The 19806-nt window shown below is 33.1% G+C and overlaps 1 protein-coding gene across 1 annotated transcript in view; it reads left to right on the forward strand.

Moving 5' to 3' along the window:
• The first annotated feature begins 311 nt into the window (after window positions 1-311).
• Window positions 312-19806, forward strand: part of LOC115889970 — a 66084-nt gene continuing 46589 nt past the window's right edge. Inside the window, exon 1 of the mRNA XM_030910065.1 lies at window positions 312-555. Coding sequence (XP_030765925.1) covers window positions 502-555 — 54 coding nt within the window. The 5' untranslated portion in view covers window positions 312-501. The remainder of the gene's footprint in view (window positions 556-19806) is intronic.

Genomic DNA, 19806 nt, shown 5'->3' on the forward strand with positions numbered 1-19806 from the left:
TACGCCACCGGGCACCTTAATCAATAAATTTTTACATATAACAATAAAAATATCCACATTTTCAACAAGCTAGTACCTCGATGGTTCCCATAATGTAACAGTACCCCGCTAAGGCTTCTCGCGCGCGCTAAACGGGCCGTAACGCCGCCAGGTTCTTCCTGCCCAAGCGAATTGGTACCACCAAAGCTACCTACCAACATCGGTACTACCATCATCAGCTGTCTGTGTGGAAAAACGCGGAAACCGAGTTAAAGCACCGCCGGTACCGGCTTTCCCGTCTAGTCTTCAGTCGGTAGCGCAACCCACCATCGACCAGTACCATCATTCAGAACCACCTTGACCGTGGCATGCCACCGGCGGACGTCGTTTGTTTTGGCGCGCGTTAGTCTATTGTTTTGGTTCGTATATGTGCGGTACCAAAGACACTGCAGATTTTTTTTAAAAATTTTGGTATCTTTTTAGTGTAACTTACTATAGTGACTATAACATAAAATTGTAATAATGATATCGAAAAGGAAAATAGTGGACATAGTACTGTTTGTGTGTTTATATCTGGTAAGTTTACTATTTTTAACTGATTTCAATAGAGACCTATTATTAAGTTGGTAGCTGATATCTTGCAATCTTCACTTTCAACGACAGGTTTCTTCCTAACAGGTTTTTTTAAACTACACTACCTATATTTTTCCAAGGCTCCTTGATAAAAAATTAACGACATTGCAAATCTAGACATTAGCGGTAAAATGTGCCTCTTTGCGGACGATACTAGTTTCACTTGGAGCGGCCCAGATGTTACGGCACATATGATACTATATCCAGTGACTTACGCTCCATTAAATCTTGGTGCGATTCTAATCTCCTATACCTCAACCTATCAAAAACTAAAGTTTTGTCATATAAAAGTACTATACAACCTTTTGTACTTAATAACACCACTATTGACGTTGTGGACTCTGTGAAATTCTTAGGACTTGTTGTACACAACTCGTTAAAATGGGACTTTTACATCGAAGCTCTATCAAAGAAACTAAGAGCTGCCTGTTTTGCGCTAAGATCAGTTTCTAAGGAACTTAACTTCTCAACCTCTAAAATAGCCTATTATGCCCTTTTTGAGTCACATCTTCGTTATGCCCTTTCATTCTGGGGCACTTGCTACGCAACAAAATTTGATCGTATTTTCAGACTTCAAAAGAGAGCAGTTCGATATTTATTGGGACTGAACAGTAGAACTCACTGCCAGAATTTCTTTAAAAATTTCAAAATACTGACTCTTCCTTCCTTATTCATTTTTGAATCCGTTTGCTTAATCCGCAAGCACATATCTTCCGGAAAGGCCATCTCATAACTATCCACTTAGGAATGCGGAGCACAGAACTAGTTAAAGGTTCAATACTGTACAATGCCAAAAAAATGTACAATCATCTGCCTTTGAATATCAAGTCGCTTTCATTCTTTCCCGCATTTCGCAAAGCTCTAAAATCATACTTACTGGAGAGAGCCCTATATACGGTAAACGACTTTTTTGTTGATGTTTAATTATGAACAATTTTGAATTTTAAAATTTTGATCATCTCACATACTGGTCAAAAGTCAAGTATTTAATATTTTATAACTTTATTTTAATGACTTAAATTTATTTGAATTGTATTATCTGTATTGTGTTTTTTTTTGTTGTTTGTATTTTTTTGTGCTTTTGTTTGTTTTGTGAGTGCTTTGTCGATAAAGCCGTTTTGGCTTTTTGTACAATAAAGCGTTGTTTGTTGTTGTTGTTAGTGTTTTTAACACAGCCATGGTACTCTGACTAACTGATTATTTTGAAAATTTTGTCTACACCTACTTTTAGTTATTCAGAATTTATTCTCGGATAATGCCATTGAAATGTATTCAGTGCATGCAAACTCGGAGAGCAACTGGACCATTGAGACATAATTTTCTAAATGAATGGCGCACAGTGGTACCCTTCTCGTTAAATAATTTACATAATATGCGTATAGCGTTAAAGATGCTTAACTGGAACTAATCGATACTTGCATAGAAAACGCGATATTACGACGTCTGTTTCTCTTCAACTTTATAATTAGCTATGCTGTTAAGTGACCAACTTACACAAAAACTAATTAGAAATATGCGAGAGATATGGCAACTAGTTATTTTGACAACTTTGACAGTTAAAGTGTCATAATAAGTGTTTATGCGCTAGCCATTTGCTGTCCTCCATTCGCGAATTTCAAGTTCCAGAGCTTTACGCCCTGGGCTACTCGAAAACGGTTCTGAAAGGAGCTGTGCGCGATAGCCTGGTGCCTCCACAGGGAGCGGAACAGTTCTGAACTTTATGACTCAATTGAATGGAGTGAGAGTATCGCGTTCTTGAACAGTTCAAAGCACAACTGCGTGAATGGAGGACAGTAATAGAAAAAGGAAATAAATTTAGATTGGGAAGCCCGTCAAAATATATAATTGTTTTTGGTCGCGACCGTTGCGCGTTGTACGCGATCTGGCGCTGCCTTAGCGGTTGCTAAGAACAACCGTAAACTATAACAGAAATGATTTTTTCTTGTCAAAGTCAGAATCTTCAAAAATTATAAAATCTTTCAAAATTTAAACCGCCCTAATTGAAAAAAATACCGAAAAGTGTTTAAACTGTCCATTCTCAAAGTAATTATTGCTATCTTGTGAGTTTAATTTAAGTTTTATTTACTCAAACCCTTGATAATAGTGAAAAAGTGGCAAAATCTTAAAAAACTGTGTTGTGAACTGTGAATTGCAAAAACCATCGTGAATCGTGGCATAACATCGGTTTCCAATGTTTCATAGGTATTTCATACATGTTCTTATATAAAATAAAGTTTCTTATACCGGGTGTTGCATCGTCGGACGGGACATAGGAAATCCCATGTAAATTTTAATGGGGTCAATTATTGGCTTCCCTAATTATTTTAGAGAATAATTCTATTTAAATTTCATGAACACTAAAACCCACACTCAAAAGAATAACTTTAGATATTTTTGACTAGCTCGTTTACGAGTTATCGCCGATTTATTTTTAAATATTTCTCTTTTTTTATGGCCCTGTATTTACTTATGAGCACCAGTCAAGGTAAAAGATAACTGTCAAATGAAGTTGTCATTTCAGAAATTTACCTATTTAGAGCTTTGTTATTATTGAAAACTCATTCCTACATCGGAAATCTTAAAAATGTATTTATAAATACACATTAATATGAATTAAAGTAAAATAAAGTAATCAATTACAAGGTTAATTATAGTATTATTACAATATTCAATAACTTCTTAATTTAGGTATCTACTATTAAATTGTTAGAACTTTAGGATTTAAGAAGATGTTCAAATATTCCTCCATCTACTGCTAGACAATAACCCAGGCGATCATAAAATTCTCTTCTTACATTCGCTAGTTGGTAAACTGAAATTCTATTACATTCGGCAGAAATAGCATTTTTTAACTCGTCTAGATTTGGGTATTTTTTATCCTTGTATATCCTGTTTTTTAAATGGCCCCAGAGAAAGAAATCATTTGGCGAAATATCAAGAGACCTTGCTAGCCAATTTACTGTATGATTTAGGCCAATAACGTTTCCGTTAAAACTATTGTCTAAGTATTCCCGAACAGCCAGGGTACTATGTGCCGGGCAGCCATCCATTTGGTACCAAACTTCCTGATTTTCCCTAACGGCATCATGTAAAGCAGGTAAAATATGATTTTCGAGTAGTTCCAAATAATATTCTGCATTTAAATTTCGCGTAAGAAATAATGGCCCGATAATATTGTGTCCGAATATCCCTGCCCAAACATTTACTTTCTGTGGATATTGCGTCCTTGTTTCGACAAACCTGTGTTGGTTTTCTTTGTTCCAATATCGATAATTTTGAACATTGGGTTCATTATTTAAGGTAAACGTGCATTCGTCAGTGAAACATATGTTTTTTAAAAATTCCCTATCCGTGTTTGCTCTTTCCATCATATCAAAACAAAACGCCTGCCGCCGTATTTCGTCCCCATCTCGTAGCTCTTGGTGCTTTTCATATTTGAAGGAATAGTATTTATGTCGTTTCAAAATTCGAAACGCTGTAGTGTGATCTATTCCTATTTCATCCTCAAGTTTCCTTGTGCTGATCTTTCCATCGTTCTCTTCCACGCACAATAAAACTTCCAAGTCGGTATCATTTCTTGCATCTTCTCTTTGTTCCTGCCTTGCTTCACATCTGCAGTTATTTATTAGGGTACCTTTGGTCTCAAATCTCTGGATATTCCTTGCGATTGTAGATTTTCCAGGTATCGGTCTATTCGGATACAGAGCAGCAAACATGTCCGACACCTTTTGATAACTATTTCCTTGATAATACCATTTAATCATCAATACTTTTTCTTCGGTAGTGTAATTCATGGCTAATATTTTCGATGTAGGTATGAGTTTTTAATAATAATAATAAAGCACTAAATAGATAAATTTCTGAAATGACAACTTCATTTGACAGTTATCTTTTACCTTGACTGGTGCTCATAAGTAAATACAGGGCCATAAGAAAGGAGAAATATTTAAAAAGAAATCGGCGATAACTCGTAAACGGGCTAATCAAAAATATCTAAAGTTATTCTTTTGAATGTGGGTTTTAGTGCTCTTCAATAAACCTAAATAGAATTATTCTCTAAAATAATTAGGGAAGCCAATAATTGACCCCATTAAAATTTACATGGGATTTCCTATGTCCCGCTCGACCGCGACGATGCAACACCCGGTATACAACACACTGTATTTTATTTATAAAATTAAACGAAAATTATAATAAATTTGAATAAACAATATTTGGCGACATAATTCCGGAAAAAGCCGAACATCTCCGAAATTTTCAAAAGATTTGGGTCGCGACCGTTTCAAAAATAGCTCCAAATAGTGTTTACATTGTCCTTATGGCACTTTACAATCTAAACTTGTTTCATTTATCTATGGCGTTAGTGCCACTATTTACGTAGAGAAGACGCCGTCAATGGAGTTAAGCGACGTTAGACGATGCGAGTGGATGGACGGGTGACCGTCTGGAAACTCTGTCGTGCTGTTGTAAAATCTATTGACATACACTAGGAGGCGTCCATTGATTACATGAGACACTTTTGATGAGAGAAACACCTTATTACTGAGTACTGAGTGCGCCGAGACGACAGCCATTCCTGCTATAAACTTTGGTACGACTGATATCAGAGATGGACAACTAACCTCTGAAAAACCGTCTCAGATACAGGTCTTTGATTCTCCCTTCTCCCTAAGAGGTAAAACAAGATATGTAGACGGGGATAAGATGGACGACCGTCTCGAGAACTACAGTCAGTTTTCTAGACGCTTTTTTATTTGACGCACAAAACTGACAGGTAAAATTTTATGTGTAGACGGCGGCTTTAGCTACAAAACGTACATGCCAAGTTATAACGCAACTTTTTATGTTTTCCCTAACGAACCTCTTGATTTTAACTGAAACAAACTCAAAAACGAAGAATAATTATGAGAATACGGCACGGAAAAGAAAAAATAAACTTATGAGAGTAATTAAGAATTGTCACCGGGACTGTTAAATTACGTCTAAAAATGTCTTTAACAGTAAAAGTAAACTGTATCTGGCCATAAAAAGCGGGACATAGTGCGCGGAACAGTAAACAGAACTAGGGATGTTGATATATTTATTTAAAAAGTATCGATATTTTCTATATCGATGTTTTTTTTTATATGAATTTGTAATTGTTTAATTTACTCATTTTATAGTTGACATTATTGTGTTAGAGAAAATTTTAGGATTAATGGTTGATTTGATGCTTAAGCAACTAAATATCTTGAAAAAAATTAAATACAATAGTTGAATACATTTTATTTAAAAAATATTATGCAAATAAATCATTTATTAATAGTTGTTTTTTTATACAAGTCGATAAAATGGTATTTTATCGTGGACCGAAAAGATTAATTCACGAGCGATGGAAATGAGACGATAATGCAATTATATCGTCGTGTATAAAACAATATTTTTCCATAGCGAGTTACGTTTTAAAAAATATTCAGAAATTATTATTTCAAGGAATTTATTATGAGTAGAAAAAATATTGTGCTGGGTTGGCGTTGGTTTCTATGTAATTTGACAAATAAATAAAGCTGTCTCTTTAGTTGTCAGTTTTGAGTCAATATTTTTTAATTCTCTTTCGTGTAGATTGCTAATTGAATTGGAGCCAGAAATGGCTCAAAACGAAATAAGTAAATTACCAACAGATATTCAGGTTGAGGCGACAAACGCCATATCCAAACTACTTCCAGTTAAATCCCGAATAACTGATGAAAAGGAATACAAAAATTTTCAAAAATGGAAACAATTAAAAAACGTGCGAGAAGTAATAAAGTTTTTAACCTATCCTCGCTGTTAAAGTATCATTTATCATTTAAGTACTATTTTATCTACTATTTTTGATAGATATAAGGCAATTTTAATATGGAAAAAAAATCATTTAAAGAACCATTAAAAAGATAACTAAAGAATAGGATCTCCAAAAATCATCCATATTTAACATCGATATTCGATATTTTCGCACATCCCTAATCAGAACATCTTGAATCGGCACCGCAAACAGAGCAATTAAGTTACACAAAATAAAACAAATATCACTGTGGAATAGAAGAAGACATTAATAGACTTTCGATTGCAAAAATCAACTTAAAATCTCGTAAATGGTTCACTGCCATATGGCCAATAAGTTATTATAACTGAGACTCTGTCAATTTACATAGTTCAGTTAGAACTGTTATCATTATAAAAGTATATATGTTTTTGCGCGTGCTTTTGTACAGGAAACGACGTGAAATTCATTATGCCGTTGTGATAGGCTCATGCACCTATTTGCTTTTAATTAATTTTTAATTGTCTTCCTTTAATCAGTTTCCTCATACTACTTAAGGAGTTCATTGAAAAAAACTGCTTTATGTTAAAACATTAGTTCTATAACACTGGTATTTAAACATATTCTGTATATTTTTAATAATTTATTACACATTTTACTGGTCTGCGAAAAAAAAGAAAAGTTCTTGATGCCACGCCCTTTCTTATTCGAAGTTCAATAAAACACAAAGTTTACTTAATCTGAATGAGTTGCATAGAGGCCACTAGCTTTTTAATTTTAACAGTCGGGTGGTCGGGGTTTAAAGATATTATTAAAAGAGCGCCACGAGATTGTACTCTATGAACTCGGCAATAAAGATGTAACTATTAAGTAGACTTCAACACTAACCTCGAACTGTTGAGTGCAACTATCATGAACTTCAAATATTCTATAACTATTTGTACTTAAGTGACTCTAACTTAACTATGAGACTAGACTGCAAATAATACTACTAAAAATATTTAAGCAATTTATTAAAATATCAAAAAGTTTATATTTAAAGAAATGAAATTGAAGTTAAATGAAATGTAAAGTTAAATGAAATTTAAATCAATAAGTACTAAACCTATGACGTCAAACCCCCTTATCTAACTTAATACTAGATACAAACAGGGTGGTTTACATAAAGCAAATCTAAATCTAAACAGTCTTAAGCTGGATTTATAAATTCGGAAGTTGGCGTTCAGTTGAGGTTCAGTTGCAGTTGGATGTTCGCGGCAGTTGAGGTTCAATATTTTTGCATTTATAAACTGTCAGTTTCCGTTGTAGGTTAGGTTTGGAATTGTGAAAATTTTGAACGTTTTTCTTTCGATTTAAAAATACTTTTGGTATTTGTCAAAGTTCAAACACAGTAATCCACGATTACGCAAAATATAAACATTACATTAAAGTTTATAAATAATGAAACAACAATAAGTGTCATTTTCCAATGCATCGGCGTACTGTGCTTCACGTGATCGACAGGCGCTTATTCATTGGCTTGTCGCCGAACGTCGCCAGCGGTCGCCAACTGCCCGCAACTGCCGACATAAACATTGACCATCTTTGAACTCCGCTGAACGTAAAACGAACTGCCAACTTCTCGACCAACTGACTTTATAAATGCGCGCGTTCATTTCATAGTGTTGAACATTTTGAACGGCAACTGAACCTCAACTGAACCTCAACTCCCGAGTTTATAAATCCAGCTTTACTCTAATCGATGTACAATATTGAAACAACTCGGAAGTTCCTCCGGCTCAGCTACGGTGTATAGCTACAGGGTGGCTACGGCGGTGCACAGCAGCTCGGTGTACTGTCACTGGAGCCCACGGATGTCAGCAGACGTACGGATGCCGGCCAGGTGTAGGACTTCAAAAGGTGAACATAAAAAAACCCTAAATAACATTGGTTGTCTTAGAAAAGAGCCTCAATTATAGAACAAGGACTAGCACAACGTGTAGGAGTTAATAAAGGTAATAAAGAAGGACTAATCAAATCTGAACTTTACCTCAACGAGGGTTTATGATGTCCAACGGGTAATCTCCCTCCAGGATATAGATAGAGAACTATATATCTTGACTATATCGGGAACTATTGTGAACTAAAGACCTAGTTCAAGGAACTATTCCTCTTGGGGAACTAGAACTACGGAACTAGTTCCTCCCAAGGAACTAGAATTCCCACCTCTAACACGCGGTGCTTCTGTTCTACCTATCCTTGTCGAGGACCTATCATCCGCGCGCCAAATTTGAACATTAATTTTAAAAATTTAATTTGTAAAATACCTATATTTGAACAATAAATTGAATGTTTAGTGTCACAAAAATAAAATTATATAAAAAATAATATCAAAATATCAATATTCTTAAGAAATCTAACCATAAGGTATGCATGTGGTTTGGTTTTAAGAACAACTGAATACTTTACTTGCCTATGAAAAGATAGTTCGGGGACCTTTATATTAGAACTTTCACACACTAAACACTTTCTAGTCATTTTTACGAGTATTTAGAAAGTCCAACGAAAAAAAATAGAAATATAGTTGCACAAACTTAAAATTAACTTCTCACTGAACACACTTGCGGTCGATAAAAGAGATATTAATACAATTATTAAAATAAAAAACGTAAAAACAAGCGTTGTTACACAATGGAAATAAGATTATGACAATATGATGACACTGAAAAGTTGGTTTCCATAACAATGTATAATTTGTTCTTTCTAAACCGTATAAAATTGTGATTATTTTGGAAATACGTGCCACTTTTAAGGCGCATGCGCAAAGTAAGGTCCTCGAGAAACACAAACCTATTGAACGTTTCATAAGTGCAATAAAGAAGGTTTGAAAATGGCATGTCGTGATGTTGGAGACATATTTTTAATGATAAACTTATGGCGTTGATTTATCCACGTAAGTATATATGACCTAGGGGTATAATATATCTAGGAGAAACAATTTTAAACTGCAATAATTGTTTTTTCAATAACAATTAAAAATTTCCTCTTCCGTAGTTTTTTTTTTAAATACGTATATTGAGATAATTAATTAGTACTTATATTAAAACCAGGAAAAGTGTAAACTTTTTTATTGGAATAATAAGTAGAATGTGTATAGGAAAAAGAAGTATCCGTTATAAAAGGTAGAATTTTAAATTTAATTAAAAATTATAAATAATATTTTTCATATTCAGCGTAACGTTCTCGCGTTTTTACTATAAATAAACAAAAAATTCTGATTTTGTTATTAACTTAATTATTGTTTGATAGTATACAGGGTGATTCTCTAAGTTGAAATAGATTTAGTGAGTCAAAGTTATTAGTATTTTAAATTTCGCTCTTATTGGTGCAAGAAAATTTATTTTTTATTTTATACCAAATTTGAGATATGACGTCTTCGACGTTTTTTTTCTAAATAGCAATTCTGTTTTTTTTTAATTTATATAAAATCGATATCTAAAATTATATTTGTCATAGAAATAAAGACATAAATATAATCCAGCCTGTATATAAGATTTGAACGATGAGCCATTAAAAAGAATCGTGAGAATTGAATCGGGTCACAATGAATCGTAGCCAGCAGGGATCCATAAAATTTGAACGATGAGCCGTAAAAAAAATCGTGAGAATTGAATCGGATCACGATGAATTGTGGTCAGCACGGATCCATAAGATTTGAACGATGAGCCGTAAAAAAGAATCGTGAGAATTGAATCGGATCACAATGAATCGTGGTCAGCACGGATCCATAAGATTTTAACGATGAACCGTAAAAAAGAATAGTGAGAATTGAATCGGATCACAATGAATCGTGGTCAGCACGGATCCATAAGATTTTAACGATAAGCCGTAAAAAAGAATCTTGAGAATTGAATCGGAGCACAATGAATTGTGGTCAGCACGGATCTATAAGATTTGAACGATGTGCCGTAAAAAAGAATCGTGAGAATTGAATCGGATCACAATGAATCGTGGTCAGCACGGATCCATAAGATTTGAACGATGAGCCGTAAAAAAGAATCGTGAGAATTGAATCGGATCACAATGAATCGTGGTCAGCACGGATCCATAAGATTTGAACGATAAGCCGTAAAAAAGAATCGTGAGAATTAAATCGGATCACAATGAATTGTGGTCAGCACGGATCCATAAGATTTGAACGATGAGTCGTAAAAAAGAATCGTGAGAATTGAATCGGATCACAATGAATCGTGGTCAGCACGGATCCATAAGATTTGAACGATGAGCCGTAAAAAAGAATCGTGAGAATTGAATCGGATCACAATGAATCGTGGTCAGCACGGATCCATAAGATTTTAACGATAAGCCGTAAAAAAGAATCGTGAGAATTGAATCGGATCACAATGAATCGTGGTCAGCACGGATCCATAAGATTTGAACGATGAGCCGTAAAAAAGAATCGTGAGAATTGAATCGGATCACAATGAATTGTGGTCAGCACGGATCCATAAGATTTGAACGATGAGCCGTAAAAAAGAATCGTGAGAATTGAATCGGATCACAATGAATTGTGGTCAGCACGGATCCATAAGATTTGAACGATGAGCCGTAAAAAAGAATCGTGAGAATTAAATCGGATCACAATGAATTGTGGTCAGCACGGATCCATAAGATTTGAACGATGAGCCGTAAAAAAGAATCGTGAGAATTGAATCGGATCACAATGAATTGTGGTCAGCACGGATCCATAAGATTTGAACGATGAGCCGTAAAAAAGAATCGTGAGAATTGAATCGGATCACAATGAATCGTGGTCAGCACGGATCCATAAGATTTGAACGATGAGCCGTAAAAAAGAATCGTGAGAATTGAATCGGATCACAATGAATCGTGGTCACCACGGATCCATAAGATTTGAACGATGAGCCGTAAAAAAGAATCGTGAGAATTGAATCGGATCACAATGAATCGTGGTCACCACGGATCCATAAGATTTTAATGATGAGCTGTAAAAAAGAATTGTGAGAATTGAATCAGGTCACAATGAATCGTAGCCAGCAAGGATCCATAAGATTTGAACTATGAGCCGACAAGCTTATAACTCAAGAAGGGGCGACACAATAGATATATAAGGTACAACAGAATCCTCACCCTGTAGATTATCATAAAGCTTTTTTATCATACGGTATTACTTCTCCTACCGAATATGCATCACAAATCGCTAAATCTGCTTCATCTGTTGTAGCATCTGTTGGAAACAAGTGTTAAATGCAATTTGTAAAAAAATGACACCAATTTATGTTCAACATTATTTATAGATATCTTTAAATACCAAAAAACAAGTATAATAATTTATTTTTATTAAAATGAACAAGAGTAAAACAAATTAATTATAATTTAAAACTACAAATTTTATGGAAATGACATAGTAAATCTTTAAGACATCTAAATGGGAACAAAAACATAACATTGTAAGTTAATTAAAATGACTTTGAGTCTGATTAAAATATTGTGTTACTGTGCTAATTTTATTTAATGGTATGGCAAGTAACTATTTTGGTTTGTAAATTACAAACAAATGGTTGTAATACCCGCTTAAAATAACCATCAAATCTTGTATATTATTAAAATTAAAGATTTTAGCTGATGGCTATCATAACTGTTTGTTTTTATGTAGGTACGGCATTTTCGCACCATATGACGTGAATGTCGAATAGAATCATAATAGAATATTTAACTGCATAATAAAATAAGAGCAAACTAGGTTGCGGATGTTAAATCAGCTATAATATTAGTGGAAATGAGTTTGTGCCATACTCCCTATAACCGGATACAATATTTTAATGAACAGTGCTTTCCATAAAATCAATAAAATGAAAGATATACGAAATAATATACATGTACTGATTTCTTTCGAAAATTGACAACTATGAAACTATGAACCCTTCCCGGACACAAACGGTACATTGTGAAACCGAAAATTGTAGAGAGAAACAGCAAAAATTTAATTCAAATTTAGTACTTTTTTGAATATTCACACTACCCCTTCCAGACTCAATCTCTAGATGCGCCCCTGTGCCATACTCTCTGACTAAATTCTTAAATCGAAATAATGAAATATAAAGCTGCAAATATCTGCGAAACCGTTAAAAATTTTGAAATATTCTAAATACAAGAAAAAATATTTTTTAAATAATATATCGGTTGTTCCATTAAAATAAAACAAAAAAAAATATTTTATATTTTAGAAAGTTTGGCGTAGAATTTTGAATATCCTGTATGATTTACGATTACCATATTTATAGCAAAGTAAGTACATACCTAATATAGTTTATAGTAAATACCTATAATACAGGGTGGCGCCTCTCATACGCCGCGGAAGCTCCAAGGAGAACGGTAGTTTATATCGAAATGAAATGTTGGCAGCTTATGTAGGTTAACTGAAAGCATTTTATAAAAATATATAGATTTATACAGGGTGTCCCCAAAAAAAGTTACACATCAAAGTTGTGTTTTTTCTAATGGAACACCCTATATATTAATTGATTTTCGGATTCTAGGAAAAAAATAAAGGTGAGTTTTATTAAAGAAGCATATACCTAAAATCTAAGGATTTTGACATATTTCACATTTTGTGAAAATAAAGAGTAAATTTTAAATTTCGATAACAGCTACCTAAATTTTAGTTGACCTTGTATAACCTGATATTTAATTACAGGAACCATTGTATGTTAAACCAAATTGAAATTTAACCCGAAAAGTTATACAGGGTGAGACAAAATTAATATGGAACATTAGTACTTTTAAAAGCAAGTTACTCCTTTATTTTAAATGGAACACCCAGTATATTTTTCCGGTGTTCAATGGGGAATTTATATATCTTCAAAATATTATTAAGGTTGCCTACCCCTCAGACAAAGATTTTCCCAGATATTTTAATTTTTATGATTTTGCGTCAGTAAATCTTTATTATTTGAAAAAATCTAGGTGGCTGTGTGATATACCTTTTATTAATTTAACAAAAATTAAAGATTGTGGAGTAAAATACTGAAGGGTAATAAAAAAATACACGTTTAAAACATATTTTAATTATTACAGAATTGAAACTAGATATAAACCTATAATTATGCGACAAAAATTTGCTGGATGAAATCAAATGCTCAAAATGCTTCCTTTCCTGTTAACTGCATAAAATGATTGTCTTTTCAAAAGGATCTTTTCATTTTAAAAGGCATTATGTGGAGTTCTACCTGAAAAGGCAGCTACAATAATTTATCTCATGCTGTCGACACTAGTTGGTCGAGTTTTTTAAACACTGTCTTTAACATATCCCCATAAAAAAACCAGACTAGATAAAATCAGGAGCATTTAACTATTTATTAATGCACACTGCATTCACCAACTAATAGAATCATATCAATTCTCTCTGATGTAGGATAAATGTGCATTTTTGGCAAATTCCTGAGATTTTTTTTTGTTTTAACTGACAAAAAATTATAACTAGTTATTAAAGTTGAACTAATTAGACAGCTATGTTGAAGTAACGTCAGACATATCACAGCCACCTAGGTTTTATCAAATAATAAAGATCTACTCAGATCAAATCATGTAAATGAAAATATCTAGGAAAATCTTTGTTTGAGGGGTAGGCAACCTTAATAGTATTTTGAAGAGACAGGAATTCTCAATTAAATATCGGAATAATATACTGAGTGTTAATACCATTTAAAATAAGAGAGTAACATGCTTTTAAAGGTGACCAATGTTCAATATTAATTTTGTCTCACCCTGTATAACTTTTTGGATCAAGTTTTAATTTGATTTAAAGTAGAATAGTTAGTTTAACTACATATTATAACACCGGGTAAATTCCAATTTAGGTAGCTTTTATTGTAATTTAAAAGTTGTTCTTTATTTGTAGAAAATGTTAAATATGTCAAAAACCTTACATTTTAGTCATATACTTCTCTTATAAAACTCACCTTTATTTTTCTCCTAGAATCCGAAAATCAATTAATATATAAGGTGTTCCATTACAAAAAACACAACTTTGATATGTAACTTTTTTTGGGGCACCCTGTAGAACTCTCTATATTTTTAAAAAGTGCCCTGAATTAACCTATATATGCTCACAAAATTTCATTTCAATACAAACTGTCGTTCTCCTTGGAGCCTCCGCGGCGTATGAGAGGCGCCACCCTGTATAATATAAATATAGTTTTCATTTCAGAAGAGTTCTTGTATTTTTAATATTTTTTTTAAGAAAGGCTGAAAAATATATATTTTTTATTTATTTACTATACAGGGTGTTCCTTAATGACATTAAGAAGATGATCCTAAACATCTTAACTTTTTAGATGGGTGGTAAAATTTTCTAATTTTTTTCTCAAAATATATCTGATGGTATACACGTCTTCCATGCATCAAAATGCTTATTTTGATATACAAACAAAATTGTTTCATTTCTTAATTTCCTTCCAGCCGATGCAGAAATGGTTTCCACATAACAGTCACCGCAACATATTTTCAGCAATTTGATCCTCAAATAAACCGAATGAACGGAGCTTTTGAAAATAATTTTTATTTTAAGAGAAGTCAGTGGTGTACCACCTTTTTCTCCAAAAATATTCAATGTAAAACCCGTATGGACGGCACTGGTTGAAATAATAATAAAATTCTTTGCACACCAAAAAAAAGGTATTTTGATGCGTAGAAGACGCGTATAAAGTTTCATAAATATATCTGTAACAAAATCAGAGTTATTATGAAAAAAATTTTTTTAGAAAAATTTACCACCCTGTATCTGAGAAATTATGTTTAGGACATACATTCATATGAAGTTTTTCTCTGATATGTTATACCACAATAATAATGAAAAAATCTACATTTTTTTACTAGCGAGAGCAGACTTATCTGACAGCATTGTACAGGGTGAGTCAACGATAGAGTAAAGTCCATTATCTCAGTTGTTTCGAGGTTTACAAAAAAAAAATATGAAAGTTATAGGGAAGGTTAAGATACACATTTTAAAATTATTATAAAGTATACAAGGTGCTTCAAAAAATTGTGGCTGATATAACATATGTTTTTTTAAATGCAAGACCCTATTTTTGTTTTATTTTTAGATTCTGCGCAAAATTCCATAACTTTTTTATATATAATGTTATATACCTAAAATTAATAGTTTTTGTAATATTTCAATTTGTTTAAACAAATGTTAAATTGCAGTGTGGTGGAAAATTGTCAGTGGTGCCATTGTTTCTAAAGTTGGAATACCAAAATTTGGTAGGAGACTTTTATAGAGATGAAATAAAAGATATATGTAAATACATTTTAGTTAAATGATACAGGGTGTTCAAAATATATTTATTAATTTCAACTACTTAAAATTATAAAATCTCAAATTTTTTACATGGGACACCCTATATATTATAATTTTTTCTGATAGATTTTGCAAAACTCTTCAATTTTTATTAAGTATGTCATATACCTATTTTTAATAGTTTGCGATTTATTGCAATTTTTTCTATTTTTACCCATATTTTTAATACAATTACGCTATAAAATCATAGTTACCATGACAAAACAAAACTATTTATTACTTATGTTTAACAAGTAGCTTAATAATTAGTTACAATTGTTAGCATTAGTTGATTTAATATTTTTAATAAACTTTACTCAAATAAACTAAAATCGCAGTTGTGAATTTCTTAGTGTATTTCTATATTATAAAAAATGACACTTGGATTTTCCGTCGGGGCGAATAGCCACAGATTAGGGTAATACTAGATTACCTAATTGTTGAAGAGTACTGATATAGAAATTTTCTTCTACTTACAGTAAAGTTTGTTTTTTTGTAGTAATTCTGGTTTATAATTCATTTCGTAAAGCCAATATTACTACTGCCGCAAAACCGTCCCATTACACACTGAAGATGCTTTCTAGATAATCTGCATCTATTCTTATAGTACTTAGCAAAATACCATATAATATAATATATAGTACTAAACCAAAAAAGATGTTTGTTCTTGTTTTTTTTTCATGTGTATCAGTCACATTGACTAATTAATTTCAGGAAAATCTGTAATTATTTCTACCATTTATACTTATTACGACAAATTAAACTAAAATTCAAATTTTGTTTTGGTTTGGTTGTTCTTAACTTGCTTAAAAGACATGAAATTTTGATAATTATTACTTTTTGTCATGGCAACTATGATATAGCGTAATTGTATTAAAGATACAGGTAAAAATAGAAAAAATTGGAATAAATCGCAAACTATTAAAAATAGGTATATGACATACTTAATAAGAGTTGAAGAGCTTTGCAAAATCTATCAGAAAAAATGAAAATATATAGGGTGTACCCTTTAAAAAAATTGAGATTTTTTAATTTTAAGTAGTTGAAATTCATAAATATATTTTGAACACCCTGTAGTATTTAACTAAAATATCTTTACATATATCTTATTTTTCATCTCTATAAAACTCTCATACTAAATTTTGGTATTCCAACTTCAGAAACAATGGTACCACTGGCAATTTTTTACCACACTGCAATTTAACTTTTGTTTAAATAAATTTAAATATTACAAAAACTATTGATTTTAGGTATATAACATTATATATATATATATAAAAGTTATGGAATTTTACGCAGAATCTAAAAATAAAATAAAAAAGAGGTTGTTTTATTTAAAAAAACATATGTTATATCCGCCACACTTTTTTGAAGCACCCTGTATACCCCATAATAATTTTAAAATGTGTATCTTAAACTTCCCTATAATATTTATATTTAACATTTTTTTGTAAACCTCGAAACAACTGAGATAATGGACTTTACTCTGCAGTGGATAGTATACTAACTTATAAGTACCCGCGTCTATAATTCTAATCGTTCCAGATTCGAGTGGCACCCACTTACTTGACCGTCCGCCGTCAACTGGCATTCCAATTTGACATAAAAAATGGGTGCCGGGGAGAAATTGTTGTCCGTATAGAAACGCGTGCTAGCAGGCTTAAAAATGGCGACCCAGATCTACATTTCCCGCCGTTTAAAAGTTTTAAGTTTCGAGAGGAACGACTGCTACAACTAGATAAAGTAAATGGGAAAGAATTCGATTGTTAAAAAGTAAATTATAAATATCATGAAACTTAAGAGTCTATTACACTGTACTTTTCGGGTCGTTCTCAGGGGTCGGGTAAAAGCGGGTGTGTGGCAGAAGGAAATATATTATATTATATTTCAGGGGAAATCTGCCTAAAGCAGGCTACTCACACGCCTGCCGCAGGGGCAATCTAGGGTGCAGGGCAGTCGGAGCAATCTAGGAAACTTTTCTACCCAAGTAGTATTTTCACGACTTGCGACCATATGTTTACTAAACACAACGTTGGATTAGTTACAAAAATAGTTAGCTCCGTACCTTGGGTATTAAAGTAAATGTAAACGTTGTTGTAACGTTGTGCCGACGTTGAACTAGTACTACAACAAAGTAAAAGCTTCTGCGACGTCGAATAAACGTTGTCTTGTAACATTTTTTGCTTAAGTGACTTTAGGTGATTCGGACAATGTAGTTACAATATTGCGTAATAAAGAGTTTTCCGACGTCACTTTCAGGACCGATTTCAACGTTATGCAAACGTCGTCTGTTTTACTAATTCCAACGTTGTTTAGATTTCCTTATTCTTACGTTGGTAGGACGTCGAACCACTACCTTTTTGCAAGTGTATTGAACCATAACCTTAAATCTTAAATTTTCACTTCATTGTTCTGTTCAGTCAGACAGTTCAGTGCTGTTTTTGTTTTTATAAAAAAACTTAATTAAAATGGGACATAAGAAAGGTACCTATAAAACTAAATTTAAATATACATCGACATATTACCGATACTTTACCCACTCCCTCGTTTATTTAGAATATAGAGGGCGGCACAAGCTAGACTCTAGGATGACTAAATTAGGCAATCTTGCGACTAGTATACTACCTGTTAAGGCTGAACTGCGACTTTATTAGTCAAGTATGCGACTACTCGAACTACTCCATCTTAATCTCCAAAACAACAAAGTGAAAGCCGCCATGTTGTTGAATAAGAAAATGTTTCCTTCCTAAAATAGCAATTCCTGCTTTTTGAATACATTAACTTGAAATATTTGACCCTAAACAACACGCGGAAACAATTTTTTCGACTGCGAATAAATTATTCTCATTTTACTAAAAGAAAATTCAAGAAATTTTTTAAACTAATTTTAAGGCCCATTAGTATTTTTCAAAGTAGAAACAATACATTTATCAATAAAGTTGTTTGCGTTTAACTGTTTTGCCTTGGGTAACGAGTTACAGAGAGTCGGTTAAAGTGTTTCAATAATTATGATCTTCAAACATCCTCCACACTTAAATACTTTTGTTTTGTTTTCCTTTACTGCCATCTGGCATATGTCTCTAACTAAATCATAAAAATAATAGTTTTACTATAATTATCCCAATTTAGGATAAAACGCGACTTAGACGCCATATTATTATAGTTTTGTATTTCTGTGAATTAGGATTTTAAACAACGTTGCAGTTTGTACTAAATTAGGCTGCTAGCCAATGTGCGTCGGTATCCAATGTCGTTTGGACCCAAAAATTATTCTCCAAACTAGTGCAGACTAGGGTTGGTACGAGGTTGTGCCGACGTTGCGCCCCGACGTTTGGTCGCGTGACACAACGTTGTCCCGACGTCCAAATGCTGCTTGGGTACACACATGCCTGGATATTTTCTGTTCGGTGTTGTGAGTTGGGTCGTGGTTCAGTGTGCATCGACCACTTTTGTACGTCGCTACAAAAATAAAAGGAAATATGGCGCCAATATTGTCATAACCCCAAAAAGTTGGTATAGGGCTAGCTCTATCTGTGGTCCTACCAAAGAAAAAAAGAAAAAGAAGATACAGGTTGAAGAACTGGCTGCAGAAAAGAGAAGAATTGCGCCACATGAACGTTATGCGATAATTGGCCGATGATTTTAGAAACTTCTTGAGAATGGATATAGATTCCTTTGAAGAGATCCTTGGTATGGTGACACCATTTATAGAAAAACAAGATGCATTAATGCGGAAGACCATAATTGGTCGAGAACGTTTAACTGCTACTTTACGATTTTTGGTTACCGGATAAACCTATGAGGATTTAAAATTCAGTACTATCATATCACCCCCAAAAAACAAGAAATTGGCCCAATCACGGCGCTACACAGCAGGGCTGCAAGATCCGATTTAGGGAGCTAGGATGGTCAAAAGCCCTTGCCGCCCTGCCTAGGAGACGATTTAGGAAATTGCCCTTGCATTGCTTACACACATCACAATTAAGGAGGCAATTAAGGAACACAACCCTAAATTGCCCCTGCGACAGGCGTGTGAGTAGCCCGCTTAAGCCCGCGGTTACATTGGACGCGG

This window comes from Sitophilus oryzae, unplaced genomic scaffold (genome assembly GCF_002938485.1).
Source record: "Sitophilus oryzae breed Bouriz unplaced genomic scaffold, Soryzae_2.0 scaffold_857_pilon_pilon, whole genome shotgun sequence".
Taxonomy (NCBI): domain Eukaryota; kingdom Metazoa; phylum Arthropoda; class Insecta; order Coleoptera; family Curculionidae; genus Sitophilus; species Sitophilus oryzae.